General features: G+C 36.5%; 1 protein-coding gene across 2 annotated transcripts; it reads right to left on the bottom strand.

The window, feature by feature from the left end:
* Nucleotides 1–1,171: 1,171 nt before the first annotated feature.
* LOC110628808 (transcription factor VOZ1) lies at nucleotides 1,172–5,285 on the bottom strand. 2 transcript variants are annotated; one of them, XM_021775616.2, is made up of 5 exons: nucleotides 5,098–5,285; nucleotides 4,407–4,645; nucleotides 4,152–4,310; nucleotides 2,215–2,725; nucleotides 1,172–1,939 (listed from the first exon to the last, which is right to left on the bottom strand). In XM_021775616.2, exons 2-5 carry the CDS (start codon nucleotides 4,629–4,631, stop codon nucleotides 1,422–1,424), a joined length of 1,413 nt encoding a protein of 470 aa, XP_021631308.1. In that variant the 5' UTR covers nucleotides 4,632–4,645; nucleotides 5,098–5,285; the 3' UTR covers nucleotides 1,172–1,421. The 2 variants fall into 2 exon arrangements, with proteins under 2 accessions (XP_021631308.1, XP_021631309.1); XM_021775617.2 differs by having other exon boundaries at nucleotides 4,407–4,641.
* Between the last annotated feature and the right edge of the window lie 18,160 nt (nucleotides 5,286–23,445).

Below are 23,445 nucleotides of genomic sequence, written 5' to 3'. Positions count from 1 at the left end.
ATTGTGGATTTTGCAGATTTGCGCCTCAATCTCATTTCTTCTCTACTTTTTGCTTTCTCAAAGACTTCATATGTTGTTCTAAAGGCATATCTTGACTCAATTTAGGAAGAAAGTCTTCTCTTTTGTTTCTTTTTGGCTTTGAGTTCTTTTGGCATGATTTCTTATTTTGAATTTGTTTTTACTCTTAATATAAAAAGAATGAAACATCGATGAAGGATTTTTGAATAAGAATGACGGTCAGAAGATTCAGGTCGAAGGAGTGCGGCGCATCTTTTTTGTTTTTCTGGATCAGGAACACATGTTTGGGTTTTGGGTTTTTAAAATTTGTGGTGCTTGGACTTTTAATCTTGTAAGTCTTAAAATCTCTTTCGTTTGTATATTTCTTTTATGTAAGTTTCGAATATTTGATCTACTTTGGGTCTTTAGTTTTTTAATGAAAGTTAATTTTTAAAAGAAAAAAAAAGCTAAATGAATTTACTCTCTTGAATAGAAGATCAACTATGAATAAGGAGAAGGAAACGGAGATATGTGAAATGAAATTCAAAAATTCTTAATTTTTCTGTCTCACAACTATATATTTGCAATACAAGTACATAACTTGTAGTTAGAACTATACAAAAATTTAGAGTAATTTATTTTTTTACTTTTTGTTTATATATCAAAAAAAATATTAATAAATTTATACAGTGTGGAGTTAAAAAGTAATTTCTTATATATTTTTTTTTGAAATAAAACATTTATCGTTTACTAGAAAAATATCTTCTATTCATCAGTTTTGCTCGATATATCAATCATCAAAAAATATAAAATATTCAAATATTTTATATGATAATTAAGACAATGTGATTTTAATATATTCTTTAATTATATTGTTTCATTATTAAATTATTCTTAAAATTATGTACATCAAATATGAATATATTAGTAAATAAATTCATATCAAATATGAATATATTAATAAATAAATTCATTTTAAAAAGTAAAATGAGCAGCACTCCAAGACTTAGCCTGATGGAAAGTGTATCTTGTAACCTTGAAAGGTCTAAGGTTCGACTTCCCCAACCCCTATTTGAAAAAAAAAAAAAAAAAAGTAAAATGAGCATATGGATAATAGTAAAGCAACTTAACAGTTGCAAATTTTCAAAATGAACGGCCAACATTTAATTGCTTCTTAAATCCGAGTATCCCCTCAAATCACTAAACCATAAATGCATTATTATAAAATTTCGAAACCAGTGTCTATATTTGGCTGAAATATATACTTAAAACCTGTGCGATGCTATTCGACTCAACACAGTATGCAATGGGTGACTTTTTTTTTAAATAATTTTGACGAGTTCATTTCCGACTTCTTGTTATAAATCGCTGTTAGTTTTCACATTCAAGCAAGCTCCATGATGTACAATGGTAGTCAATCAAATTTACTTTGAAGACCATTGTATGGAATCACAGCCTACAGATCCAGCACCAGTAGTCTTGTGATCCTCAGAAGAATCAACATCTTCAGCTTTAGTTTTTCCATCAACCTTTGTCCTGCCCTTGGTAGAGGGACTGCTATCTGAAGTATCAGCAGTGAGCTTTCCCATCTTCTTTTGCAGATCAGCAAGTGAATCCTTCATAACTTTGCCTCTCGGAGTTTTCTTTTCATCGACAAGCTTCACTTCCAACCTATATAATGCACACTCATCGTAGTTATTAACCTCATATTCGTATAAATGCCATTCGTAGCAGCCTGGAGGTTGAGGGTCCATGTAATAGGACCTCTTCTGCCCACCAAACTCTTTCATCACTTGCTTCCTGGATTCATGCCAACCGCGTCCTCTGTAGTCCGGTAATGACCTCTGCTTCCTACTTCCACTTTCAAATGCCCTTCTAGGCTTATCAAAAAAGAGCCATTCTCTAATTGTTTCACCATCAAGCAAGCGAAGATCAAATAGCTCTGCAATGTGGAAAGTTAATGAATTAGCCAACCAACACAGTTAGATAATTGCTGTCACTAAACTAAAGTTCTGAATCTATTAATTACCATGCTGGAGGTCAAATTCCACACATGAATCTAAAATGTATTATACTACGTCTCCACCTTTACTTAATCCTAAGCAATTCAAAAATTGAATTGCTTAAAAGAAGCAAGCATGCTACAGAATAGCAACGTAAGATAAAAGAAGCTGAACCAGCAAAGTTGATGAAAAAGGTGAGGTCATGTACACTTACCAGCCGCATTCCATGGAGATTTCATACTAGCAGCTCCTTCACATTGAGGAATACCTACATTCTTGCCCTGTTTCTTTGCAGTAAGAGCATTAAACAGTGAATTATCTTTCAAACTAATGCCCCAGGGCCGCAAAACTGGAGTCATACCAGGTGGACCTTCATTCAAAGCCAGAGTAGCATGAAAGTTGCTACAATAGTCTGCAAACCATTCAGATCCTTGAGCAGGCCTTGTGCAGTCCCAGAGTGCACATTGTGGCCCCATGAAAGCAGCAGGAGGGGGATTGATGGGCAGGTTGTTCATCTCAGCACTCTTTCCAAGCTCTTTACCATCAGTATAACCAAAGGAAAGCCCATGGTTGAATCCTTCATCCAAAATGAAGTGATGACAATCCAGAAAAGTATTCATATCAGAGGTGCTAACCACCATATCCTGCAAAGCTAAGGCAGAGCTGTTGGATTGATCAAACCCTTGAAAATTATGGATCTGAGAGTCACTGTTTGGTAAGCAGCCCTGAAAAAAGTAGCTGTTCTCATCAGCCATCAATTTTAATCATATATGCTATACAGATAATGAAAAACGAACAATTAAACTCAAGGGAGTCTTAAAAAACAAATCATGTGCTTCAAATGGAAGTAAATCAAAATTCGTCACAATGATCTAGATCTAGCAAAAAATAATAAATAAATGTCTAAAGCATGCACAAAAATTGTCCTAATTATGCATTTAATCAAATTTGACAGTGTTGCCAACCAAAAATTTTATAATTGACACGCATGTCTTTGAAAACAATAAATCAGAACAGAACCCCGCGATCATAGTTACTGGATTCTCTCAACAATCCTGTGAACTGCGCTCTAGGTACCTCGTAACCAAATGAGATACTTTTGCATCCCAAATCAATGGGAGATGCTATTTGAGTCACCTTTTAAAACATTTTAAACGAGATAGTAGATTTAAATGTTAGAGGAATAGGTGGCTATGTTAACTTGGGAGTACAAATTACTATTTTATTAGTTAAACTTGAAAATATTTTCAGAAAATATAAATATTATCAACTATTAGTCATATATTTAATTATATAAACATTATATTATATTGCATAAAGCCATAAACATAATTTACATGCCCCAAATTAAATTTACCAACTAAACGTAACACTAGTCGAATTAAAGTACCTATTAAGCCTATCCCCCTATGTATTCTATATTTCATTAATTGGAGTAACACGACTCACAACTCAAGAGTATCACGACTCAAGAGTTCCCACGATATAGCCACCCGTAACAAGCCTCATCTATGAGTCCTTAAGTTTCAAGTTATATGCTCAGACCAAGTAATCAAGATAATTGAACATTGAGTTCTTAGGAAACGCAACATGCTAAATGAGTACTATATGAGGCTCATGATAAAAAATCCTACATTGCTTTCACTAAAATTCAGGAAATAATTATCATTACAAAGGAGTATAACAATTTACAGGAGAATACCCCCTTCAAGACAAACACATAGACCCTGCGTATCAACAGAAACACTTTCTAAGTACAAAAGTAAAATTGTAAAATGCATTGAGACTTTGTCAAGTCATGAAAAGAAACAAAAAAGTTCAATGGAAAGGAAAATGTTGATTTGACACAATAATTCAATATGCTGCCTGGCTCCATCATCCTGGTCAAGTCCCCCCCCCCCCCCCTCTCCCTTCTTTATGTCTTTTTCCCCCATTGGAAATACTACTCAAATAAAATATATAAGATTTCAACATTTTCATTTCTTTCTTTTTATAGGGGATCGTTTTGGAAACAGTAAAAACATTCAACATGGATCATATAAAATACTAGCAAAATAATTCTTTTTTTTTTCTTTTTTTGAAAAGAAGGCTCTAATAATCCTATATTACAGTCAACAACATCTAGCAATCACTCCAAAAAGGATATCTCACATCTTCAAATGCTGTGAAATGGCCAATATTAAGATTTTGATCAGTAGGCTCAGGCTTTAAAACTGATTGTTCTGCCAATGCACTAGTTGCATCATCTTCCTCCTCACACAATTTCAAAAGGCGGCCAATGTCATCTGAGAAAGTTCCAAGGCTACCACCCTACAAAATGCCAACCAAAGATTACCTTTATCTCAATTATCTTAAAAGAAAATTCTAAGTGATCAAACCAACATTCAGGTTTTTGGAAATACTGACAAGCACAGAAGATGCTGGGGATGGTGCATCTAGATCAGCTTTCCACTCACGGAGACTCTGATACACCTGCTCCTCCAATATTGCAACATCACTAACGCGACCATCCTTTATCGCAGCTTGAAGGTTAGAGAACCTTTCTTGGAGATCATTCAGTCTATTCTTTGCATTGTCTACAAACAGATGATGTGATGAAGATGCACATTTACTCTTTGCATTTTTCTGCATTGCCTTCTTCCTACCTCAAAAATTCCAAGAAACCAGCAATCAAAATCAAACAATACAATATCAAAAGTCAATGCTTCACATCAAGCATGTAAAAAACATCATAGAAGCAGCAGAAAATTATTATTCTCTGTAACTGGGAACTAGCAGGAAATATAATATTTGACTGAAATTATCTAAAAAAAAGTAAATTCTATTAAGCATTCCACCAATTCTCTCCCAAATCCTGGTGTAATCAGAACCAGAAGTACCCAATTTAGAGAACAAAATCAATTGAAGTGCATATAATAACTATAGTAATAAATGGCATCGAATCATTAATATACAACGTTAAGCCACCATTTATCACCTGAGGGCGAAAACCCAGAAGCCAAATTTGCCCCAATCGCAACATATAAAGGGGAAACGGAAAGATAAACCAAAAAACCAAAATTTGGAAAAAAAAATTGCAATAAAGAAACAAAATCACCTCTGGAGAAGAATCACAAGCACGGAGTTTTAATGGTGAACTCAAAGGAGGAGAGCTCTGAATCGGAAAGGAAGTGCTTTCTTCTAGTGATTATCGTTTGGGATAGAGGAATTCCTATTTCATGCACCGAGCAAAACTGGTAACTGCCAAAGGAGGGTCAAGTAATCGGTGCACTGTATGTAGTACTTTCCTCTCAAAATTAAAAATGGTGGCGTGACTCAACAAGTAACCAAATTACCATTATACCCACATAGTCCGTTTTAAGAAAAACTACTTTTACATCCCTTGTGTATGTTAAAATTGATACATATACCCTTGTAGGTTTAAAACTCAACATTTATATTCTATATTTTAACTCCGTTAAATTAAAAATGCCTTCTGTTAAAAAAGTTTCTTTTAATTTAATAAAGAATAAAAGAAAAAGAAAATAGTAATTAAATAATTTTGATATAAATGAAATCATTTTTTATAAAATTCTAATAATTTTGGCAAGATTTACTTTTTAATTCAAAATTAATTCTCACAAGAATTTAAAGAAATTGAATTCTTATAGTATTGATTTTATCAAACACACAAATTTTTTTTTAAAAAAAATATTTATTTTGAATTCTTTCAAAATTTAAAATTTAAAAAAAATTAAAATTATGCTTAAATAAATTAATAATAAAAAAATATATAATCAGCAAAAGAAAGATGAATGCATAGATAAAATTAATATTGAATTAGAATATTAAAATCAGGAACTTGAGCTTAGAATTACCCATGGAGGAAGAACCGGAATAAGAAACAAGAATAATTTTACCATTACCTATCATTATGCGATCATCGTGAGGTCGGACAGTAGGTGTTGCGATATTAGTGGTATCTGCAAACCATAAAATTAGCCATAAAGTTAACTGTCCATTGCTGCAAAGGATGTGATTGAACATTGCAATATTGGAGGATGGTCCAGTGGTAGGAGACACACGTTTGGTGCTTGGGCATTGGCAAGCAAGGTGTCCATAACCATGGCAGAGACACAATATTAGGTGAGATGGAAGAAAAATGGGTTGCATGAGAATTATGGGACCTACGTCCACATTTACGCGCCCTCGAGTCGAGAGTTGGTTAAAATGATTGGTGCTGTTGATGCAATATCACCGGTAATTAATGTTGGAAATATGTGCCATAAAGTCATACATTATATTATTGATTTGGTAATATGATACGTAACAATTTATCTTAAATTTTATGATCCATATAAATCGATCTAATTTCTACTGTTAACATTTATTATAGACACGATAAATTTTTAAAAAAATAATTTTGAGACGCATGACTTTTAGAAATGTGACGAGAGTCACAGGCCTGTTTCAAAGTTCGAAGTAAAAATTTATTATTTGGAGGTCAATTTTATATTTTATTATTATTTTTTAGATTTTTTCATAATTTTTCATTTTAGGATTTTTTCTATTATAAATAGCCATTTTAAAAAGGTAATTTCAAGACGCACGATTTTCAAAAGTGTAACGAGAGCCAGAGGTCAATTTTATATTTTTATTATGTTTTTAGAATTTTTTATAATTTTTCATTTTAGGGTTTTTTTTATTATAAATAGCCATTTTCTTATCTGTTTGACACACTTTTTAATTTTTAAGAATTCAATAAGAGATTTTGACTTCTAGTCTTTCGTTTGTAAATTTCGTCTTAGCCAAATGTTATTAGTTAAAACTCCTGATGGAATCTAATCAGTCTTATTTTATATTGGTATCGGAGCAAAGTTCATCCATAATCAATAACCAAGAGGTGTGACTCGTTGCAATTGAGACATCTTTGGCAGAATTGAGGGAGATGATCGGACAGCTAGCCCTACAACAGGCTAACAACCAACCCACCGTAGCCAGTTCTAAATCTTGTGGTCGCCAATCCTGTGGCTGCAAATCTCCAACAGGATTATCACGAAAGTTACAAGACAAAGATAGACTTTCAAAACTTTTCTGGTTCGTTGGATGTAGAATCTGTCCTTGATTGGTTGGCAGAAGTTGATTAGTTCTTTGAAGTTATGAACGTGATAGGGGATTGAAAGGTTCCGATTATGGCTTATAAATTAAAAGGTGGTGAAGCAGCATGGTGAAATTCTGTTCAAAATAAACGCTATTGCAAGAGGCTGGAACCTATACTAAACTGGTTGTTGATGAAGCAAATGATTTAATAGCAATTCTTGGCTAGTGATCATGCTCAGATTTTATATAACCGGTATCATGACTGCATTCAAGGGAGTCGAAGGGTGGATGAATATATAGAGAAGTTTTTGAGGTTGCAAGCGAGGTGTGAAAATTGTGAGAATAAAACCCAACAAGTTGCTCATTATCAGAGGGGCCTGAATTACGAAATTCGCTGTATGATGGGAGTAGCTGCAATTTTCACTTTGACAGATGCTATTGAGATGGAAAAAAGAGCAGAAGAACATATTGATTGGCAACCTCGACATCAGTCTAATCGAAATTTTAATTACAGAAATTCTAGTTCGATAGGAACTCAGGAGTATAGAGGCAATTACAGTGGACAGCATTCTAGGGTTGTAAATTCTAGCAATCCTCAAAATACTGTGGAAGAAAGGAGAGACAGTAAGGGAAAAACAGTCGCCACTACAGTAGACAAATGAGGCAAAACCAATTCTTATCAGAAACCAACGGGAAACATGTGTTATCGCTGCAGGAAACCTAGTTATTGATCGAATAATTATCCAGAATGCAAAGGAATTAATAATGATCGCCGATAGATTAATGTGGTTGAGTAGGTGGTTGAATTTGAGGAAGAAGTGGATAACGACGATGGATTTATTGCTGGTTCTGAAGATGGAGAGGTCACCTATATGGTGAAGAAAATTCTATGCTCAACGAAACAGAAGGATGAGACGCAAAGGAGGATGATGTTTCAAGCGAAATGTTGAGTGGGAGAAGCGATTTTCAGGCTAATTATCGATAGTTGCAGTTGTGAGAAACTAATAGCTAAGCAATTGGTGGAGAAGCTGCAATTGCTTACATAACCTCACTCTTTGTCGTACAAAGTTGGGTGGATTAAGAAAAATCCGACAATTGAAGTTAACAGAATCTCCAGCGTGCCTATTTTGATAGTAAATCTTACATTAATCTGTTAATTGCGATGTTGTGGATATGGATTGCCGTGGAATTTTGTTAGGTCGACCTTAGCAGTTTGATGTTGATGCATTGCATAAGGAAAAGGAGAATTTATATATGTTTACATGGAATCGGAAGAAGATTACATTTTGCTTTCTGGTTCTGCAAAACATTCTAAAGTGGAAGGAAAAATTGTTGTTATTATTTCTACGGGGTGCAAAAACTATCGGGCGTAGTTGAGAAATTTGGAGCATGTTTGAGCAGGTAAGTGGAACAATATATTCTTTTATAATTATACATTTAACTACATTTTTAATAAACCATACTTATTATATATAATTAGCATATTTTGCAGATTCACAGTAAAAAGAGAAATAGACTTGTTAAAAAATGATTAAATTACTTGGATTTTGTTAAATATAATATGGAGTTGAGATGCTGATATGATACATGTAACCGCATTGATTTCATCTCATTGAGAGATCTTGACGACAATAATAAATGATTAATGGGTCAAATGGAAGAAGAGATAGAAAATGATGAACTTATTTTTGAAGATAAGAATTTGACATAGAATGTGGTTGTTGATGCTATGGGAGTTAAAGAAGATGCCCATAACACCAGATCAGAAAAAGGAAAGTTGCATCTGCATTTGGACCACTTAGTTCAAGTTCAAAATCAAAGAAAAAAGGTAAAATATCATCCTCTAATTTGAGAATTAGTATTCCTTCAACTCTTGAAGATGAGGAATATGAGGAAGATTTATGAGTACTATAATAATAGAAAAAAAAAGTGGTGAATTTACTTAGGGACTGGAGCACAATTTTGGATTATATAAATTGATTTGAGATAGTTAAAATGTCAGTAAATGCATGTCTATTCTTTTTGTTGCATGATGCATACGATTTGGTTTATTTATGAATATTTATTTACAAGTAGATATTTGAATTTTATTAAACATTGATGCATAAATAAATTTTAGTGTACTATTATTTGAATGTGGTTCTTTCAATGAGTTTGTCACAATCATTGAGAAAAGTTGCATTGCACTCTATTATACTGTTTATAAATTAATACTCCTATTTACTCTTGACTATTTTCTTTGCTTGAGGACAAGAAGAACTCTAGAATTTGGGTATTTAATATGATAATAATTTGCATAATTATTCATACATTTTTGGAACTATAATTTTTATTATCTTTATTGGGTTTTTCCTTAGTTTTTTTATTTGATACTTTTACTCTTTTTTTATTGGTTTTATTGGTTAAAATAAGTCAATGAATGAAGAAGGCACACTAAAAAAAACTTATAAAAGTTTGGAGCATTTTTAATAGAAACAAACAAAAACATAAGTATCTCTTTGTTTTTTCAAGTTGGCTCGAGATTTTACCTTTTGTCCCTTGTTTTCATCTGAAATGAAGAAAAACAAAGAAAACAACAAAGAACACGGAGTAAATCCATGTTTTCATAGTCTATCCCGTATTTCGCTATTTCACGTACGTTTTTACCTTGTGTTTAAAACTTACTTTTCAAGAAAACTTATTTTTCAAGTTTGCCCTTGGGACTATAAAATAAAAGTCTCAATGGACTATAAATACATCATGTTTGAGAAGTTTGCCCTTGGGATTACAAAATAGAAGTCTCAATGGACTATAAATACATAATGTTTGAGAAGTTGAGACATCTTTTAATAACATTTGGATACTTTCACATGCTGGAGATCGCGAGGGAGTAAAGGAGGAAGATTTGGAAGATCTAAAAGGAGAAATCCACACATCTATAATTTTTTTTTTCTCTTATTTTTTTGATTTATTTTTTAAAATTATTTTGAATGACTTTGGTTAATTTCTTAATTGAATTCGTTCTTGAATTCTTGATCATGAGCAACTAAATTCCTTTGTTAAGAACTTGATGTAACTTCAATTATTAATTCTCTTTAATTTATTTCAGTTTTTTTTATCTAACTATTATTCAATTCTTTATATTAATGCTTTTCAATACCTTTGTGAATATTTAAATAATTTTATTCTAAGATTAATACTAGGAGAGATGTTTCAGAGCCGAATATGAAATTGAATATTATAATATTAATTGGATTGAAAATGAAAATTTGACCATGGAGTCTTAAAAAAAATCATAGCATTTGAGAAATTAATTAGATAACTATTAGATTTATTGAAGAATAAGTGGTAATTTTTAGTTAATTAATTTGGCCTTACTTAAAAGAGAATAAATTATTATAGGTTTATTTACTTACGTTTTGGTAATTAAAGTTGGATGGTTAACCAAATGAATTATTAAATTAAATCCAAGTAAAATCAAGTAACTCAATTCTTAATATTGATCATTTCATGAATTGATCTCCCTTGTTGAGTTGTTTAATTTTATTTTCTTATTTTTTTTTAATTTTCAATCATCTTCTCAAATTGGTATAGTCTAAATAATAATTAAATTTATATATATTTTAGTACTTAATTTTTCACCCTTGTGGATACAATACTCTACTCATCACTTTATTATTTTAAATGATTATATACACTTGTGGATATTGTTCTATTACACATTCTAAAATATTCTAGAACCACATAGAAGTATATATTTTTCCACTTACCCGTATCTTTTGGAGAAGAGAATGATAAAAGGAAGAAGGAGAAATTGTATTTTTAAATGTACAAATTTCCTTTAAATATATTGTAAGGTATAATAAGAGTATTGTGGTAAGAAAAATATCTTTTTAATAGATTTAACCGGTTGAATTTTTAGAAAAATATATAGAAAGACTATGCATTTAGATGGAATAAAAATAGAGGTATAAATTTTTTATTTTAAAAATATAGTGATTGATTTGTTAATTATGTTATAATAAAAAATTAAAAATTAAAGTATAATTTATCTAAATTTTTTTATGAATTTATTTATGGTCCACCAGTAGTTATTAAAATTTTGATATTTGAAATCTCACTTCTACTTGCGAGAATTAAATTATATTTAGTAGTAGTAATTTTTAAAGATTAAGATGTGTATTAAGTCATGAGATAATTTTTTTTAATGACACAAATGCCCTTATAAAGCCTTCCATAATGCATATCTATTGCGAGAAAATAGAACAACCATCCAATTCAATTAAACACATCACATGAACAGAATTTCTTAATTTTATACTAAAAGGATTCAAACCCACATATTCAACCCTAAGTGCAAAATTAAAAAGCAGAAATATAATTTCTAACATAAACCGATACTCCATCAATTACACTTACATCACCTTCATAAAATTCAATTATCAACATCCATTAACATAGCTAATGTTCGATTTCTTGATTTTATACTCAAAGTAATCCAATAACTATATTTTCCCCTAATCAACAAATAGAAATAAATAAATAATATAATTAGCTAGTCTATCAAACACATTGCAATTTGATTATCGGCATTTGAACCAAGAATCCCTAATCTTGTGGGTATGTTTTAATGGTGGTCGATACAGGGTAAAATAGGGTTATGCAACCTGGTGGAAAGTGCATCCTTGTAGTCTTGAGAGGTCTAAGGTTCTACTCCCCCAACCCCTATTTCAAAAAAAAAAAATCAATAATCTTTGCAGGCTAATATTGCAGTGGCCCGACCAGGACAATATCACCATCAACCACTGGATTTTTTTTCTAATTGTTTTTAGAATTAAACTCTTCAGATTTGATTCAATCAGATATTGATGCAATTGAAATACCTGTTCAGCAGATGAACCACGCTCACCGCATCTACCAGTGATAACCGTCGGCCACTCATGATTACTCGCTCAATCTCACGTCTCCTCTTTTTTTGTCACTCTCAACCTTGTGTCAAGCATTTTTTCATTTCCATTGAATTTATCCAATCGAGAGTTGGAAAAAAAAAAAAAAAAAGGTATTTGATTTGGGTTCAGACTGAGAAGCTTTAATTAAGACTTAATTTTGAAATTTTTTCCTTTTTTTTTTTTTTTTTGGTTAATGTCAAAGTTATCATTTCTCAAGAAATTAACGAGCAATTTAACATTTTTTTAATTTAAAATTTTGGATTTATTTATTATACAAAATTTAATTAAAAATTATTTTATAAATTTTATAAAATCTCAACTTCTTACTTATAAATTATCCATAAGTAAAATGAAATAATTTAGATATATAAATATGTATTTCGCCTATTATTAATTTATCAACTAAACTAATATTTCTATCAAGAAATACCGAAATATCATGTTGTCGTGCTGCCAAAATCCAAGGTTAAAATTGTAATTCAATTTAAATATTGATTGATACGTTTAGAGAATTTCAGTGAGTAATAGTTATTTATATAGCTGACAATCAATGTAGATGCTTGTATAAATAATTTGTTTTTTTCTGTGTCTAAAAATGTGTGAATTGAAATATAGAACATAGGATTGAGTATATAATTTGATTTTTAATTACTACATAAAAAGTTTATTAACATCTTATTTTATTTTATTTTTTAAAATTATGATTATTTAGTTCCTATAGGAATATAATTTACTTTAAAATCGAGTGATATGTTTTACATAATGCAAATATTAAATAATATTATTTTAAAGAAAGATTTTAGGATAAATTATTTTTATATTTTAAAATATATTAAAATTAATATATGTGTTTTTATTTTTAAAAGTCAAATTTTTTTTAATTGAGAATCGGAAATTGAGAGAATAGAAACTGAGATCTCTCATATTTATTTAGATACACTTACTATCAAGTTAAATTTGTGAGTGTAAAAAAAAGTTAATATTTTTATTCTCTAAAATTATAGGTCTTTTTATTTAATTTTTTATTAATTATTTTTTAAATGATAAAAATATCTTTAAATATATTATTTTTTAATTTTTAAATTATATCAAAATTAATATTTTTATTTTTATTTTTTTAAAAAATAAATATTTTAGTTTTATATTTTAATTTTAAATTTATTTCTTATTTTTTAATTAATAATTATTTTTTAAAAAATTATTTTAATTTAATAGTCACTATTAATATTCAGATATTTATTATATTATTTTATTAATTAAAAAATAATTTTTATATATATTTTTAATAGTAAAAAATTATGTAAATTTCAGATTTTAAATATTATAAAATATTAATAATGTTTTTCATAAAAATATTTTTATTTATAAGAATAAATATTTATGTTTAGTTTAAGAATAATAAGAATAATGAATAAATTAAATTAATTTAAATTTTTTATTAATTTATCTAATATAAAAGATTTTAATAAAATTTTATTATATTTAAATTGATTCTAAACAAATAAATTTTTTAATGGATAGAAATAAATTGAATTCTATCGATAGAATTTAGTTTTTTTCTTAAAAAAATTACGTACCAAATAAAAATTAAATCTATAATAAGGACGAACTAGAAAGATATTTTTTTTTAAATATAAATATTTTTCTTTAACTCTCTCAAAATTGGAATTACAAACTCCTCATTTCCACTTTGGTGAGACCATTCGCAAAAACTCTTGCGACATATACACATATTATATTCTACATATAATTTTATTTTACACATAAAAAAATTAAAATTTAAAAATTTCATATGATTTAAAAATTTATTTCCTAATATAAACTTAAAATAATAATTTGTAATATATTTATTAAAATTAATTTAATTAGATTATATTTTTAATACAATCTCTATATTATTTTAAATGTTTCCTTTGTTAATAATGGTTTTTTATTAAGTTAATTATTTATAATATTATCGATAAAATAATGCCGTTAAAAATTTAGTGATTAATTACATGTATTTGCGACAAATATTTTGTTGGTAAACTTAAATTTTGTTGCTAAAATTCTATTATTTTTAAAAGTGAAATTTGGGAATTTATTTTTTATTTTTATAAATTTTTATTTTAGATTATAACAAAAAGTTTAATTAAATAAAATTTAAGATATTTTAGAATTATTTAACCCATTTAAATTTAAATAAAAAAATTATTTTTTAAAAATCAATATTGATGATCTGAGATCCAGAAAATAGGGTTTTACTAGGGTTCTAAAAGCTTTTTTTTTTTGCAGAGGAGAATGCTTCTCCCCTTTTATTCTTTTCCTTTATCTGTCAGTGACATGTAATGGTCTCACTGCCATTGGGCCACTTGTCTCTGCCATACTGATACGGACGTACGAAAATATCAGATATTCTGCTCCATGCGTAACGGCCATTTAATTTTCCCCTGGCACGCATGTCGATGGACCCACTAGACTAATGAGCTGGCTATCTTTTCTCCTCCGGGCTGGGCTGGAAGATGAGAGTAAGACTGGAGCCCAAGGGAGGTCTGGTCTCGGGGCCGGAAGGGTTGGGCCGGTCTGATTGAGAGAGTAAAAGGGGGAGTCCAGTCTAGAAGATGAGCGGGTCGGGCCTGGTTCATATGGGAGGCTTAGAAGCTTTCAGATCATGGGCTGTCATCATGGGCCTGGCCTTAAACCGGGGTAGAGAAATCCAGCAGTCATCAATTGCCCCTTTACCTTCTCATCAGTTATTACATGGCTGATAAGGGGGTAAATATCGAGGATCATCATGACCGCGCCGCCCAAGGACAATTCTCCTCAAAACACCTTTTCGTCTCATTACTGTTTCAAATTTCGAATTCCCTCCGTCTTCTCAAAACTCTTGCTCTCCTTTGCTCTCTGTGCGCCTTGCTAGCTTCGTCTCTCTGCCCTCCTTGCTTTCAAGGTACATTCTTCGCTCTTCCATGGAAGACCCAAAGATCCCTGATGTCGTCAATCTAGAGTCTAGCATCACCCCTGCCAATTTAAAAAATTTCATCTCTCGGGAATATTAGGACACTCCCCTTTATCACATTCGGGCTCCTCTTCGGAACGAGAGGATCGTTCTTCCCGATCCTCCTCCTCCCGGCTTGATAGACCCTCAGAAAGATCTTAGCCTAGTGTTCTTTATCAAACAACGGGAATACGGTCTGACCTTCCCCTTTTCTCCTTTCTTTGCCGAGGTCTTCCGATATTTCGAAATAACCCCCCGGATGTTATCCCCCAACTCTATTTTGTTCATGTGTTCCTTTGAATCTATCTGCCTGAGCTGGGGGTTCACGCCCACAGCGTGTCTGTTCGTAACCTTCTTCCGTCTTGTTAGGGCAAGTTAGTGTTTCTACTACTTTGCCCCTCGCGGTGGGTTGTCTATTTTCACGGGTTATAAAGACTCCATCAAAGGCTGGGTAGAGGGATTTTTGGTGGTGGAGTTGAAGAAAGAAACTGGGTTGGTCTGGGAGGTCGATCTCCCCTGGGAGGATGTTTCTCTGGGCTGTAACGACCTGCCTCAGCTGAGTCTCACTGAGCAGGTCGAGTTCATTCGACTGACTTCCATTGACAGGAAGTATGACGTCGAAAAATGTATGTTTGTGTCCAACCTGCGGGATGTCAAAGACGCGGGTATTATATCTTGTTTAATTGTTTTGTCTACTTTTGTGATTTTTATTGAGTCCTGTTCTAATTTGTCTGGGTTTTGGATCTTTGCAGCCTCCAATGTAAAGATGGACCAGATCAAGCCTCCAAAGAACTTTACACTGTCCCGAGAGAGCATGAACGCTGCTCTGGAAGCCCTCTTGGCCGGGCGATCCGTGGGAGAAACGACTCAGAGGGTGGCAGAAGTTATTTCCTCCAAGTCGGCCAGCCGGCCTTCTGCCCCAGCTTCTACCCGAGCTCCCAAGTCGAGCTCCCGAGGTACCAGGTCTTCAAGGCCACACAGCCGCAACAGGTCGAGCTCGGCCCCTCAATCTTCTCAAGCCCCCAGGTCCCAACGGGATCCTGCTGAGGGGGCGAAGAAGGCACCGAAGGTTACAGTCAAGCCGGTCGGAAGCACCGAGCTAGTGAGGACAGAGGTTCCTGTGGGGAGACTGGAGACCTCCACAACTGAGGAGAGGGTTCCCAGGATGGAGATTATCCCGGCTAATGACAGGGCTTCCGCGGGCGAGACGGAGGTCGTCCTTGTGGATGAGGGTGCTCAGGGAGTTGCTACTGAGGGCACTCCTGTCATTGAGAGCACCCTTATGGAGAGGACTGAGTCTGAGCCCGTAGATGAGGTCCTTCCTCTGGTGAAGTCGTCGACTGCCCCTGAGGGCATTGCAAAGGGGGCTGGGAGCAAGCGGCCTCCTTCCTCTGATGCTCCTGTCCCGGTTCCTAAGAAATCTCGAGCCTCCAGACGTACCGCCCCAACTCTACCTCCGCTTGAGAAGAAGAAGACTCCGGTAGTGCCTCTGTTGTCTGCCCCAGATAACGATATTTTGAACGCAGAGGACATCACCCATTAGTCCCCGGCTAGCGTGGTTGCAGAAATAATCCGGGAGTGGATGTTTGGGGGGGTCGCGGAGGCTTCGGATCCTCGCCTGCTGGCTCTTACTGGCCTCTTGGCCAGCTCTACTCAAGAGCAGGTGGCCTTCCGGGCTCGGTCTAGAGAGCAACTTGGGGATACTGCCAGGGAGATGCTCTTGATGGTAACTCACGCTTGTTCCTTTTCTGTTTTTAATTTACTTTTACCTTTCTTTACCTTCTGTGTAATACCCGGCTAGATTCCAGCATTGGAATCCCTATCTTCCGGCGGAAACTCCGTTGGAATATGGAATTCTGAAGATGCCAGAGACGTCTAGAGGGGTAAAATGTGTTTTCTAAAATGTTTTTACTGATTTCATGGTTTTAAATGGAAAAGAATTGAGTTTTAAAAAGAAAAAGACCAAGGAGGCGTTTGCCAGGTTCGGCCGCCGAAAGTGAAGTTCGGCCGCCGAACATGGAAAGGCTTCGGGAGCACTTTTGGCCTCCGAAAGTCTTGTTTGAACGAGCCAAGGTTCGGCCGCCGAAAGTCAAGTTCGGCCGCCGAAAGTCAAGTTCGGCCGCCGAACATGCATGAGTTTAGGGGGCACGTTAGGCTGCCGAAGGTCTCTGATCAGGCCACCTATAAAGAGCCCTCAGATCGGAAATGGGCGAGTTTTCTCCCCATTCTCGAGCTCAGGTGAGTTTTTGTCCTCCCTTGGCCGTTTTCATGTTCTTTCTTCATCTCCTTCATGTTTTCATGAGTTCCATGGTGGTTTTGAAGAGTTTTCAAGCTTAGATCAAGTTTTGGGAGCTTGGAGCTTTTGGAGCTTGGATTCTCCACACCTCCGAGTTAGGGATCACACCACCCTCGATCTTCAAAAGGTAAGTGTAGATCTTTGCTTTCCTAGTGTCTTTTGAAGTTTTATGAAGGTTTTAATGGTAGAGTATGGGTAGATATGCATGTTAGGATTTATGTGGGTTTTATGCCCAATGTATGTTATGTGATGTTTGTGTTGAGGAGTTTATGTTAGTTTATGCTCCTTTATGCTTGTGGGAGTGAGTATGCATGATTGGGAAAGAGTATGTAAGGATTTGGGTTGTTTTGATGGTTTTGGCCTACGTGGGTCATAAACTATCTAGGTATGTTTTGATGTTGTTTTTAGAGTTTAATCAAGTTGTTAAGCTCCTTTGTGCATGGTTAAGGGTTTATGCATGTTTTGGTATAGTTGGGTGCTTGTTTTTGGGTGTTTGGAAGGTTTGGGAGGCTTGAATGCATGTGAAGCTGAGTTCTGCCCTTCTGGGAAGAACTCAAGTTCGGCCGCCGAACCTGCCTTTGAATGCATGGTTTGGCCGCCTAACCTTGCCCCCGAAAGTTGAGTTTTGGCTTGAAAGCAGACTTTCGGCAGCCGAAGGAAGGATTCGGCCATCGAAAGTGCCTGACTTTAGTCTCTGGAGTGGGACTTTAGTCTCTGGAGTGGGACTTTCGGCCGCCGAAGGTGCCGCCGAAAGTGCCCGAGTTTCGTCTCTGGAGAGAGGGTTCGGCCGCCGAAGGTGCCGCCGAAAGTGCCCTGTCCAGCCTTTTCATTGGTGTTTTCTATGCATGTTTTAGTGATGTTTAGAGGGGTTTTTGGGGGTATGATTATGAGTTGTTTAGAGTATGTTTGGCACCTCATTCGAGTCCACCTGTGTAGGATCGGACCCGAGGGACCGAGGAGGCCAGTAGTGCTAGCAGTTGCAGAGTCAGTCAGCGTCTGCCAGGAGGTGAGTAGAACTAAACTAAATCTTTATTTTATGAAATCAAATGCCTAAAGCATGTTCATGCATCATGATTACATGTAATAGGATTGATTGCACTAGTTTCACGAATATGGCACATTGCATTATTTGATGTTGATTCAGGAGGTTTGGACCAAGGCGACTTCAATAGCCCATTTCTGTCATGGAGTCTTGGGTAAGTCCTTTGAGAGCCGGACAAGTACATATAGGAAAGTCACTGTGAGCTCTCTGTGGACTAGGTACCCCGTCATGTATGTGAAAGTCCTGTGTGAGCTCCTTTGGGGGAGCCGGGCACCGACAGAGGGAATTTTGAGGTCATGTCGGATCCTTGAGAGTAAAGGATGCTAGCAAAAAGGAACTCTCAAAAACAATCCGTGGGGAATATTTATCTGCATGAGCCCCGAGACGAACCAGATACAGTTATGTGATTTCTTTGTGTTCTGACGCATTTCATGAGAGCATGTAATTAATGAACTGTTTTCTATGTTTCTACTCACTGGGCTTTTTAGCTCACCCCTCTCCCCTAACCCCAGTGTTGCAGGTTCGAGGCTGATCGGGAAGTCTCAAGAGCAGAGGTTTTGCTTTTGTAATAGTATTAGCTTAGTACTTTTAGTGTGGACATGTATTATAATTTGATATAATGATCTGTAAGAGTATGTAATGTAAAGTAGAGCAGAGTTATGTTCATGGATTAGTACTGTGCTTGGCCCTAAGACTTGGTTAGTCCCTGTTCAATACATGATGTATGTAATGTTTTAGATGTTGAGTTGTGTTGAACTAATCTTGTGGCATGTGTTGTTTACCACGTTATGTTATGGATGAGGACCCTAGTAGAGGTCTTATGTTTGTGGTTTGATGCATGCACAGGTTAGGTTCTAGTTCTTTGGATGTATCCCAGCTTGATGTATGTTATGTTGACCCAGCTAGAGTTTTGAGGGCTCTAGAAAAAGGGGGTTTCTTTATGTTTCCAGTTATGTTGCATACAGGACAAGCTCGGTTTATACATCATATGTTTCAGTTTTTATGTTAAGTTTCGTTCATGTATGGGATTTGACCAGGTGGTAGGAGGTATGTTTGGCTTGCTACGGGTCCCGGCGGCCTTAAGCCGATCTGGATCCTAGCGCCGGTGGCGGTTCGGGCCATTACAGAGGGGTATCGGTTTCCGGGCTGTTACAGAGATGGTATCAGAGCTTTGGGCCTCGAGAGTACGGTGTGTTGCACATCGAAAAGAGGTTGGTTTAGATGTCATAGAAGGGCAAGCACAATAGGAAGAATCATGTCCACTAGGATAGGATGTAGGATCCTGTCTTGTATGATAATGATGTGGAATGCCATGATTTTATGCATGTGCATTAATGTCATGTATGATATGCTATGTATGTTGTAGGTTCATGTGTTTCCATATGGACCGCATGATGCTAATGTTTGATTGACTGTATGCTTGTGTGTTGTTCTTCAAAGGAGCCAGAATGCAAGGTGCTCGTCGATCTGTGGAATCGACTGGAGTTCCATCTGAGAGGGAAGGTTTGGACACCTTTCCCCTTGCTCTGCCAAGAGCGCAGTCGTGGGGATTCAGCAGATGGGGAACATCAAGGGACCCTGGAAGGTCTTTTGATGCAAGCAGAGAAGCGATGGCTCCAAGAAGAATGTCAGCTAGTATGAGGGGAGTGGAGATGGATGTCCAGAGAAGAGATGTCAGTTTGGGAATCAGAGTGTCAGAAGAAGGTATGGGAGATTCTCAGGAGGATGCTCAGACTCAGGATTCCAGGATCTCAAGTTCAGGAGGGATTGATCCCTCCACTCTGAGTACAGCTGCCTCAAGAGATAAAAGGTGGGGAAACACCACTAAAAAGGGGAACAGAGGCCTGAAAAGGTCAAAGAAGAGCAAGTTTTGGAGTCGTTTGAAGGCTAGTCTGGGTTTTGGTGGCTCAAGCTCTGGCTCAGGCAGTTCGAAATGCATGAGGTGCGGAAGGCCGCACAAGGGGGTCTGTCGTTATGGGACCAACCTATGTTACAGGTGCGGGCAGGAAGGACACATAGCACGTGAGTGTCCTACTGTGCCCTGGGTAGCACAGTCTCAGCTAGCAGTTTCAGCCATGCTTCAGGTTGGTGGTCGAGGCGGAGGAAGAGGGGCAGCCTCTTCTTCAGCAGGTTTCCGTGGAGAAGGTCCGTCAGCTCTGGCTCGGATCTTCACCCAAGCTCAGCAGGAGGCAGACACATCGAACACAGTGGTGCCAGGTACGCTCACTTTTGAAAGTTCTGATGTGTATGTTTTATGAACCCTGGTGTTTTTCTCTTTTTTTAGTTGCTCTAGGAGCCGTCGAGAGGTTGAGTTGATAGCTTCTGGGCTAGAGTGTTCTCTTTGGGTCAGTGGACTCGAGTGTGATCCATCTGTGGCGGAGTCAGTCTGCCGGTCCAGTTCTGTGTCAGTTGAGGGTAGATGCCTTCCACTCGACTCTGAGGTCCTAGACTTGACTGTCTGGACGTCAGTTTAGAGTTGGACTGGGTTTTTTTTTCTGCTTGTGGTGCTATCTTGGTCTGCAGAGACAAGGTAGTCGGATTCAGAGGACAGGATGGGTCAGAGATAGTCTTGTGAGGGGACACTGTAGGGATGCCTAGAGGTTTGATGTCAGCCTGTCAGGTTCGTAGGGTACGTAGGAGGGGTTGTCAGAGGGTTCTAGCTCTTGTTTGAGAGTTTTGCAGTCAGGTCAGGGAACCAGCCTCAGTGGTTATAGTTAGAGAGTTCTTAGTTGTTTTCCCAGGCGAGTTGTCAGGTTTACCACCTGTCAGGGAGTTAGAGTTTGGAGTAGGAGTGGTGTCTGGAACCAGAACCATTTCTTTCCTTCCTTACGGGATGGCGCCTGCATAGAGAGAGGTAGTAGTCAGAGTAGGGGCGAGACTTGGTAGACAAGGGGTTTTATCCGACCTAGTACCTCACCCTGGAGTGTTCCAGTGTTGTTGTGGGAAAAGAAGGACGAATCCTTGAGACTTTGTAATAACTGTAAGTAGTTGACCAAGGTCACTACCAAGGGCAGGTATTCCCAAGCAAGATTGATGATCTATTGGATCAGCTAGCGGAAGCTGATTGTTTTCCAAGATAGATCTGAAATCCGGGTACTAGCTGTGAGAGTTAGAGTTAGTGTTGGGTTAGCAGTAAGAAGAAGCCAGTCAGTAAAGATAAAGAGAGAAGAGTAAGGATCAGAGAAGCGCAGTGGAAGCGTGTTGAGTTTCAGGAGAAGGTTGGGTATTGTTAAGGTGTTTCTTTTGGGAAAGGTGTGCCCAGAAGACCCAGGAGTTTTTACTCCAGCAGTACCTGTGTCTCTCTTTTAGGAGAGAGGTTTTTAAGTTTTGCTTGCTTGTTCATGTATGATTGATGTTATGTTCTATGCTATGCCTGTTTGTTTGTGGAACATTCGGGGACGAATGTTCTTAAAGGGGGGAAGAATGTAATACCCGGCTAGATTCCGGCATCGGAATCCCTATCTTCCGGCGGAACCTCCGTTGGAATATGGAATTCTGAAGATGCCAGAGACGTCTAGAGGGGTAAAATGTGTTTTCTAAAATGTTTTTACTGATTTCATGGTTTTAAATGGAAAAGAATTGAGTTTTAAAAAGAAAAAGACCAAGGAGGCGTTTGCCAGGTTCGGCTGCCGAAAGTGAAGTTCGGCCGCCGAACATGGAAAGGCTTCGAGAGCGCTTTTGGCCTCCGAAAGTCTTGTTTGAACGAGCCAAGGTTCGGCTGCCGAAAGTCAAGTTCGGCCGCCGAACATGCATGAGTTTAGGGGGCACGTTAGGCTGCCGAAGGTCTCTGACCAGGCCACCTATAAAGAGCCCTCAGATCGGAAATGGGCGAGTTTTCTCCCCATTCTCGAGCTCAGGTGAGTTTTTGTCCTCCCTTGGCCGTTTTCATGTTCTTTCTTCATCTCCTTCATGTTTTCATGAGTTCCATGGTGGTTTTGAAGAGTTTTCAAGCTTAGATAAAGTTTTGGGAGCTTGGAGCTTTTGGAGCTTGGATTCTCCACACCTCCGAGTTAGGGATCACACCACCCTCGATCTTCAAGAGGTAAGTGTAGATCTTTGCTTTCCTAGTGTCTTTTGAAGTTTTATGAAGGTTTTAATGGTAGAGTATGGGTAGATATGCATGTTAGGATTTATGTGGGTTTTATGCCCAATGTATGTTATGTGATGTTTGTGTTGAGGAGTTTATGTTAGTTTATGCTCCTTTATGCTTGTGGGAGTGAGTATGCATGATTGGGAAAGAGTATGTAAGGATTTGGGTTGTTTTGATGGTTTTGGCCTACGTGGGTCATAAACTATCTAGGTATGTTTTGATGTTGTTTTTAGAGTTTAATCAAGTTGTTAAGCTCCTTTGTGCATGGTTAAGGGTTTATGTATGTTTTGGTATAGTTGGGTGCTTGTTTTTGGGTGTTTGGAAGGTTTGGGAGACTTGAATGCATGTGAAGCTGAGTTCTGCCCTTCTGGGAAGAACTCAGGTTCGGCCGCCGAAAGTGGCTTCGGCCGCCGAACCTGCCTTTGAATGCATGGTTTGGCCGCCTAACCTTGCCCCCGAAAGTTGAGTTTTGGCCTGAAAGCAGACTTTCGGCCGCCGAAGGAAGGATTCTGCCGCCGAAAGTGCCTGACTTTAGTCTCTAGAGTGGGACTTTCGGCCGCCAAAGGTGCCGCCGAAAGTGCCCGAGTTTCGTCTCTGGAGAGAGGGTTCGGCCGCCGAAGGTGCCCTGTCCAGCCTTTTCATGGGTGTTTTCTATGCATGTTTTAGTGATGTTTAGAGGGGTTTTTGGGGGTATGATTATGAGTTGTTTAGAGTATGTTTGGCACCTCATTCGAGTCCACCTGTGTAGGATCGGACCCGAGGGACCGAGGAGGCCAGTAGTGCTAGCAGTTGCAGAGTCAGTCAGCGTCTGCCAGGAGGTGAGTAGGACTAAACTAAATCTTTATTTTATGAAATCAAATGCCTAAAGCATGTTCATGCATCATGATTACATGTAATAGGATTGATTGCACTAGTTTCACGAATATGGCGCATTGCATTATTTGATGTTGATTCAGGAGGTTTGGACCAAGGCGACTTCAATAGCCCATTTCTGTCATGGAGTCTTGGGTAAGTCCTTTGAGAGCCGGACAAG

Source organism: Manihot esculenta, chromosome 12, assembly GCF_001659605.2.
Source record: "Manihot esculenta cultivar AM560-2 chromosome 12, M.esculenta_v8, whole genome shotgun sequence".
Lineage (NCBI taxonomy): Eukaryota > Viridiplantae > Streptophyta > Magnoliopsida > Malpighiales > Euphorbiaceae > Manihot > Manihot esculenta.
This window is presented reverse-complemented; position numbering and strand designations above follow the sequence as displayed.

Coding starts and splice junctions, on each gene's coding strand:
- LOC110628808 (XM_021775616.2), bottom strand. CDS start 4,631: ATGCAGAAAAATGCAAAGAGTAAATGTGCATCTTCATCACATCATCTG. Junction 2,726..4,151: donor ATTTCACAGCATTTGAAGAT/GTGAGATATCCT, acceptor TACTTTTTTCAG/GGCTGCTTACCAAACAGTGA. Junction 1,940..2,214: donor ATCTCCATGGAATGCGGCTG/GTAAGTGTACAT, acceptor TCCACATTGCAG/AGCTATTTGATCTTCGCTTG.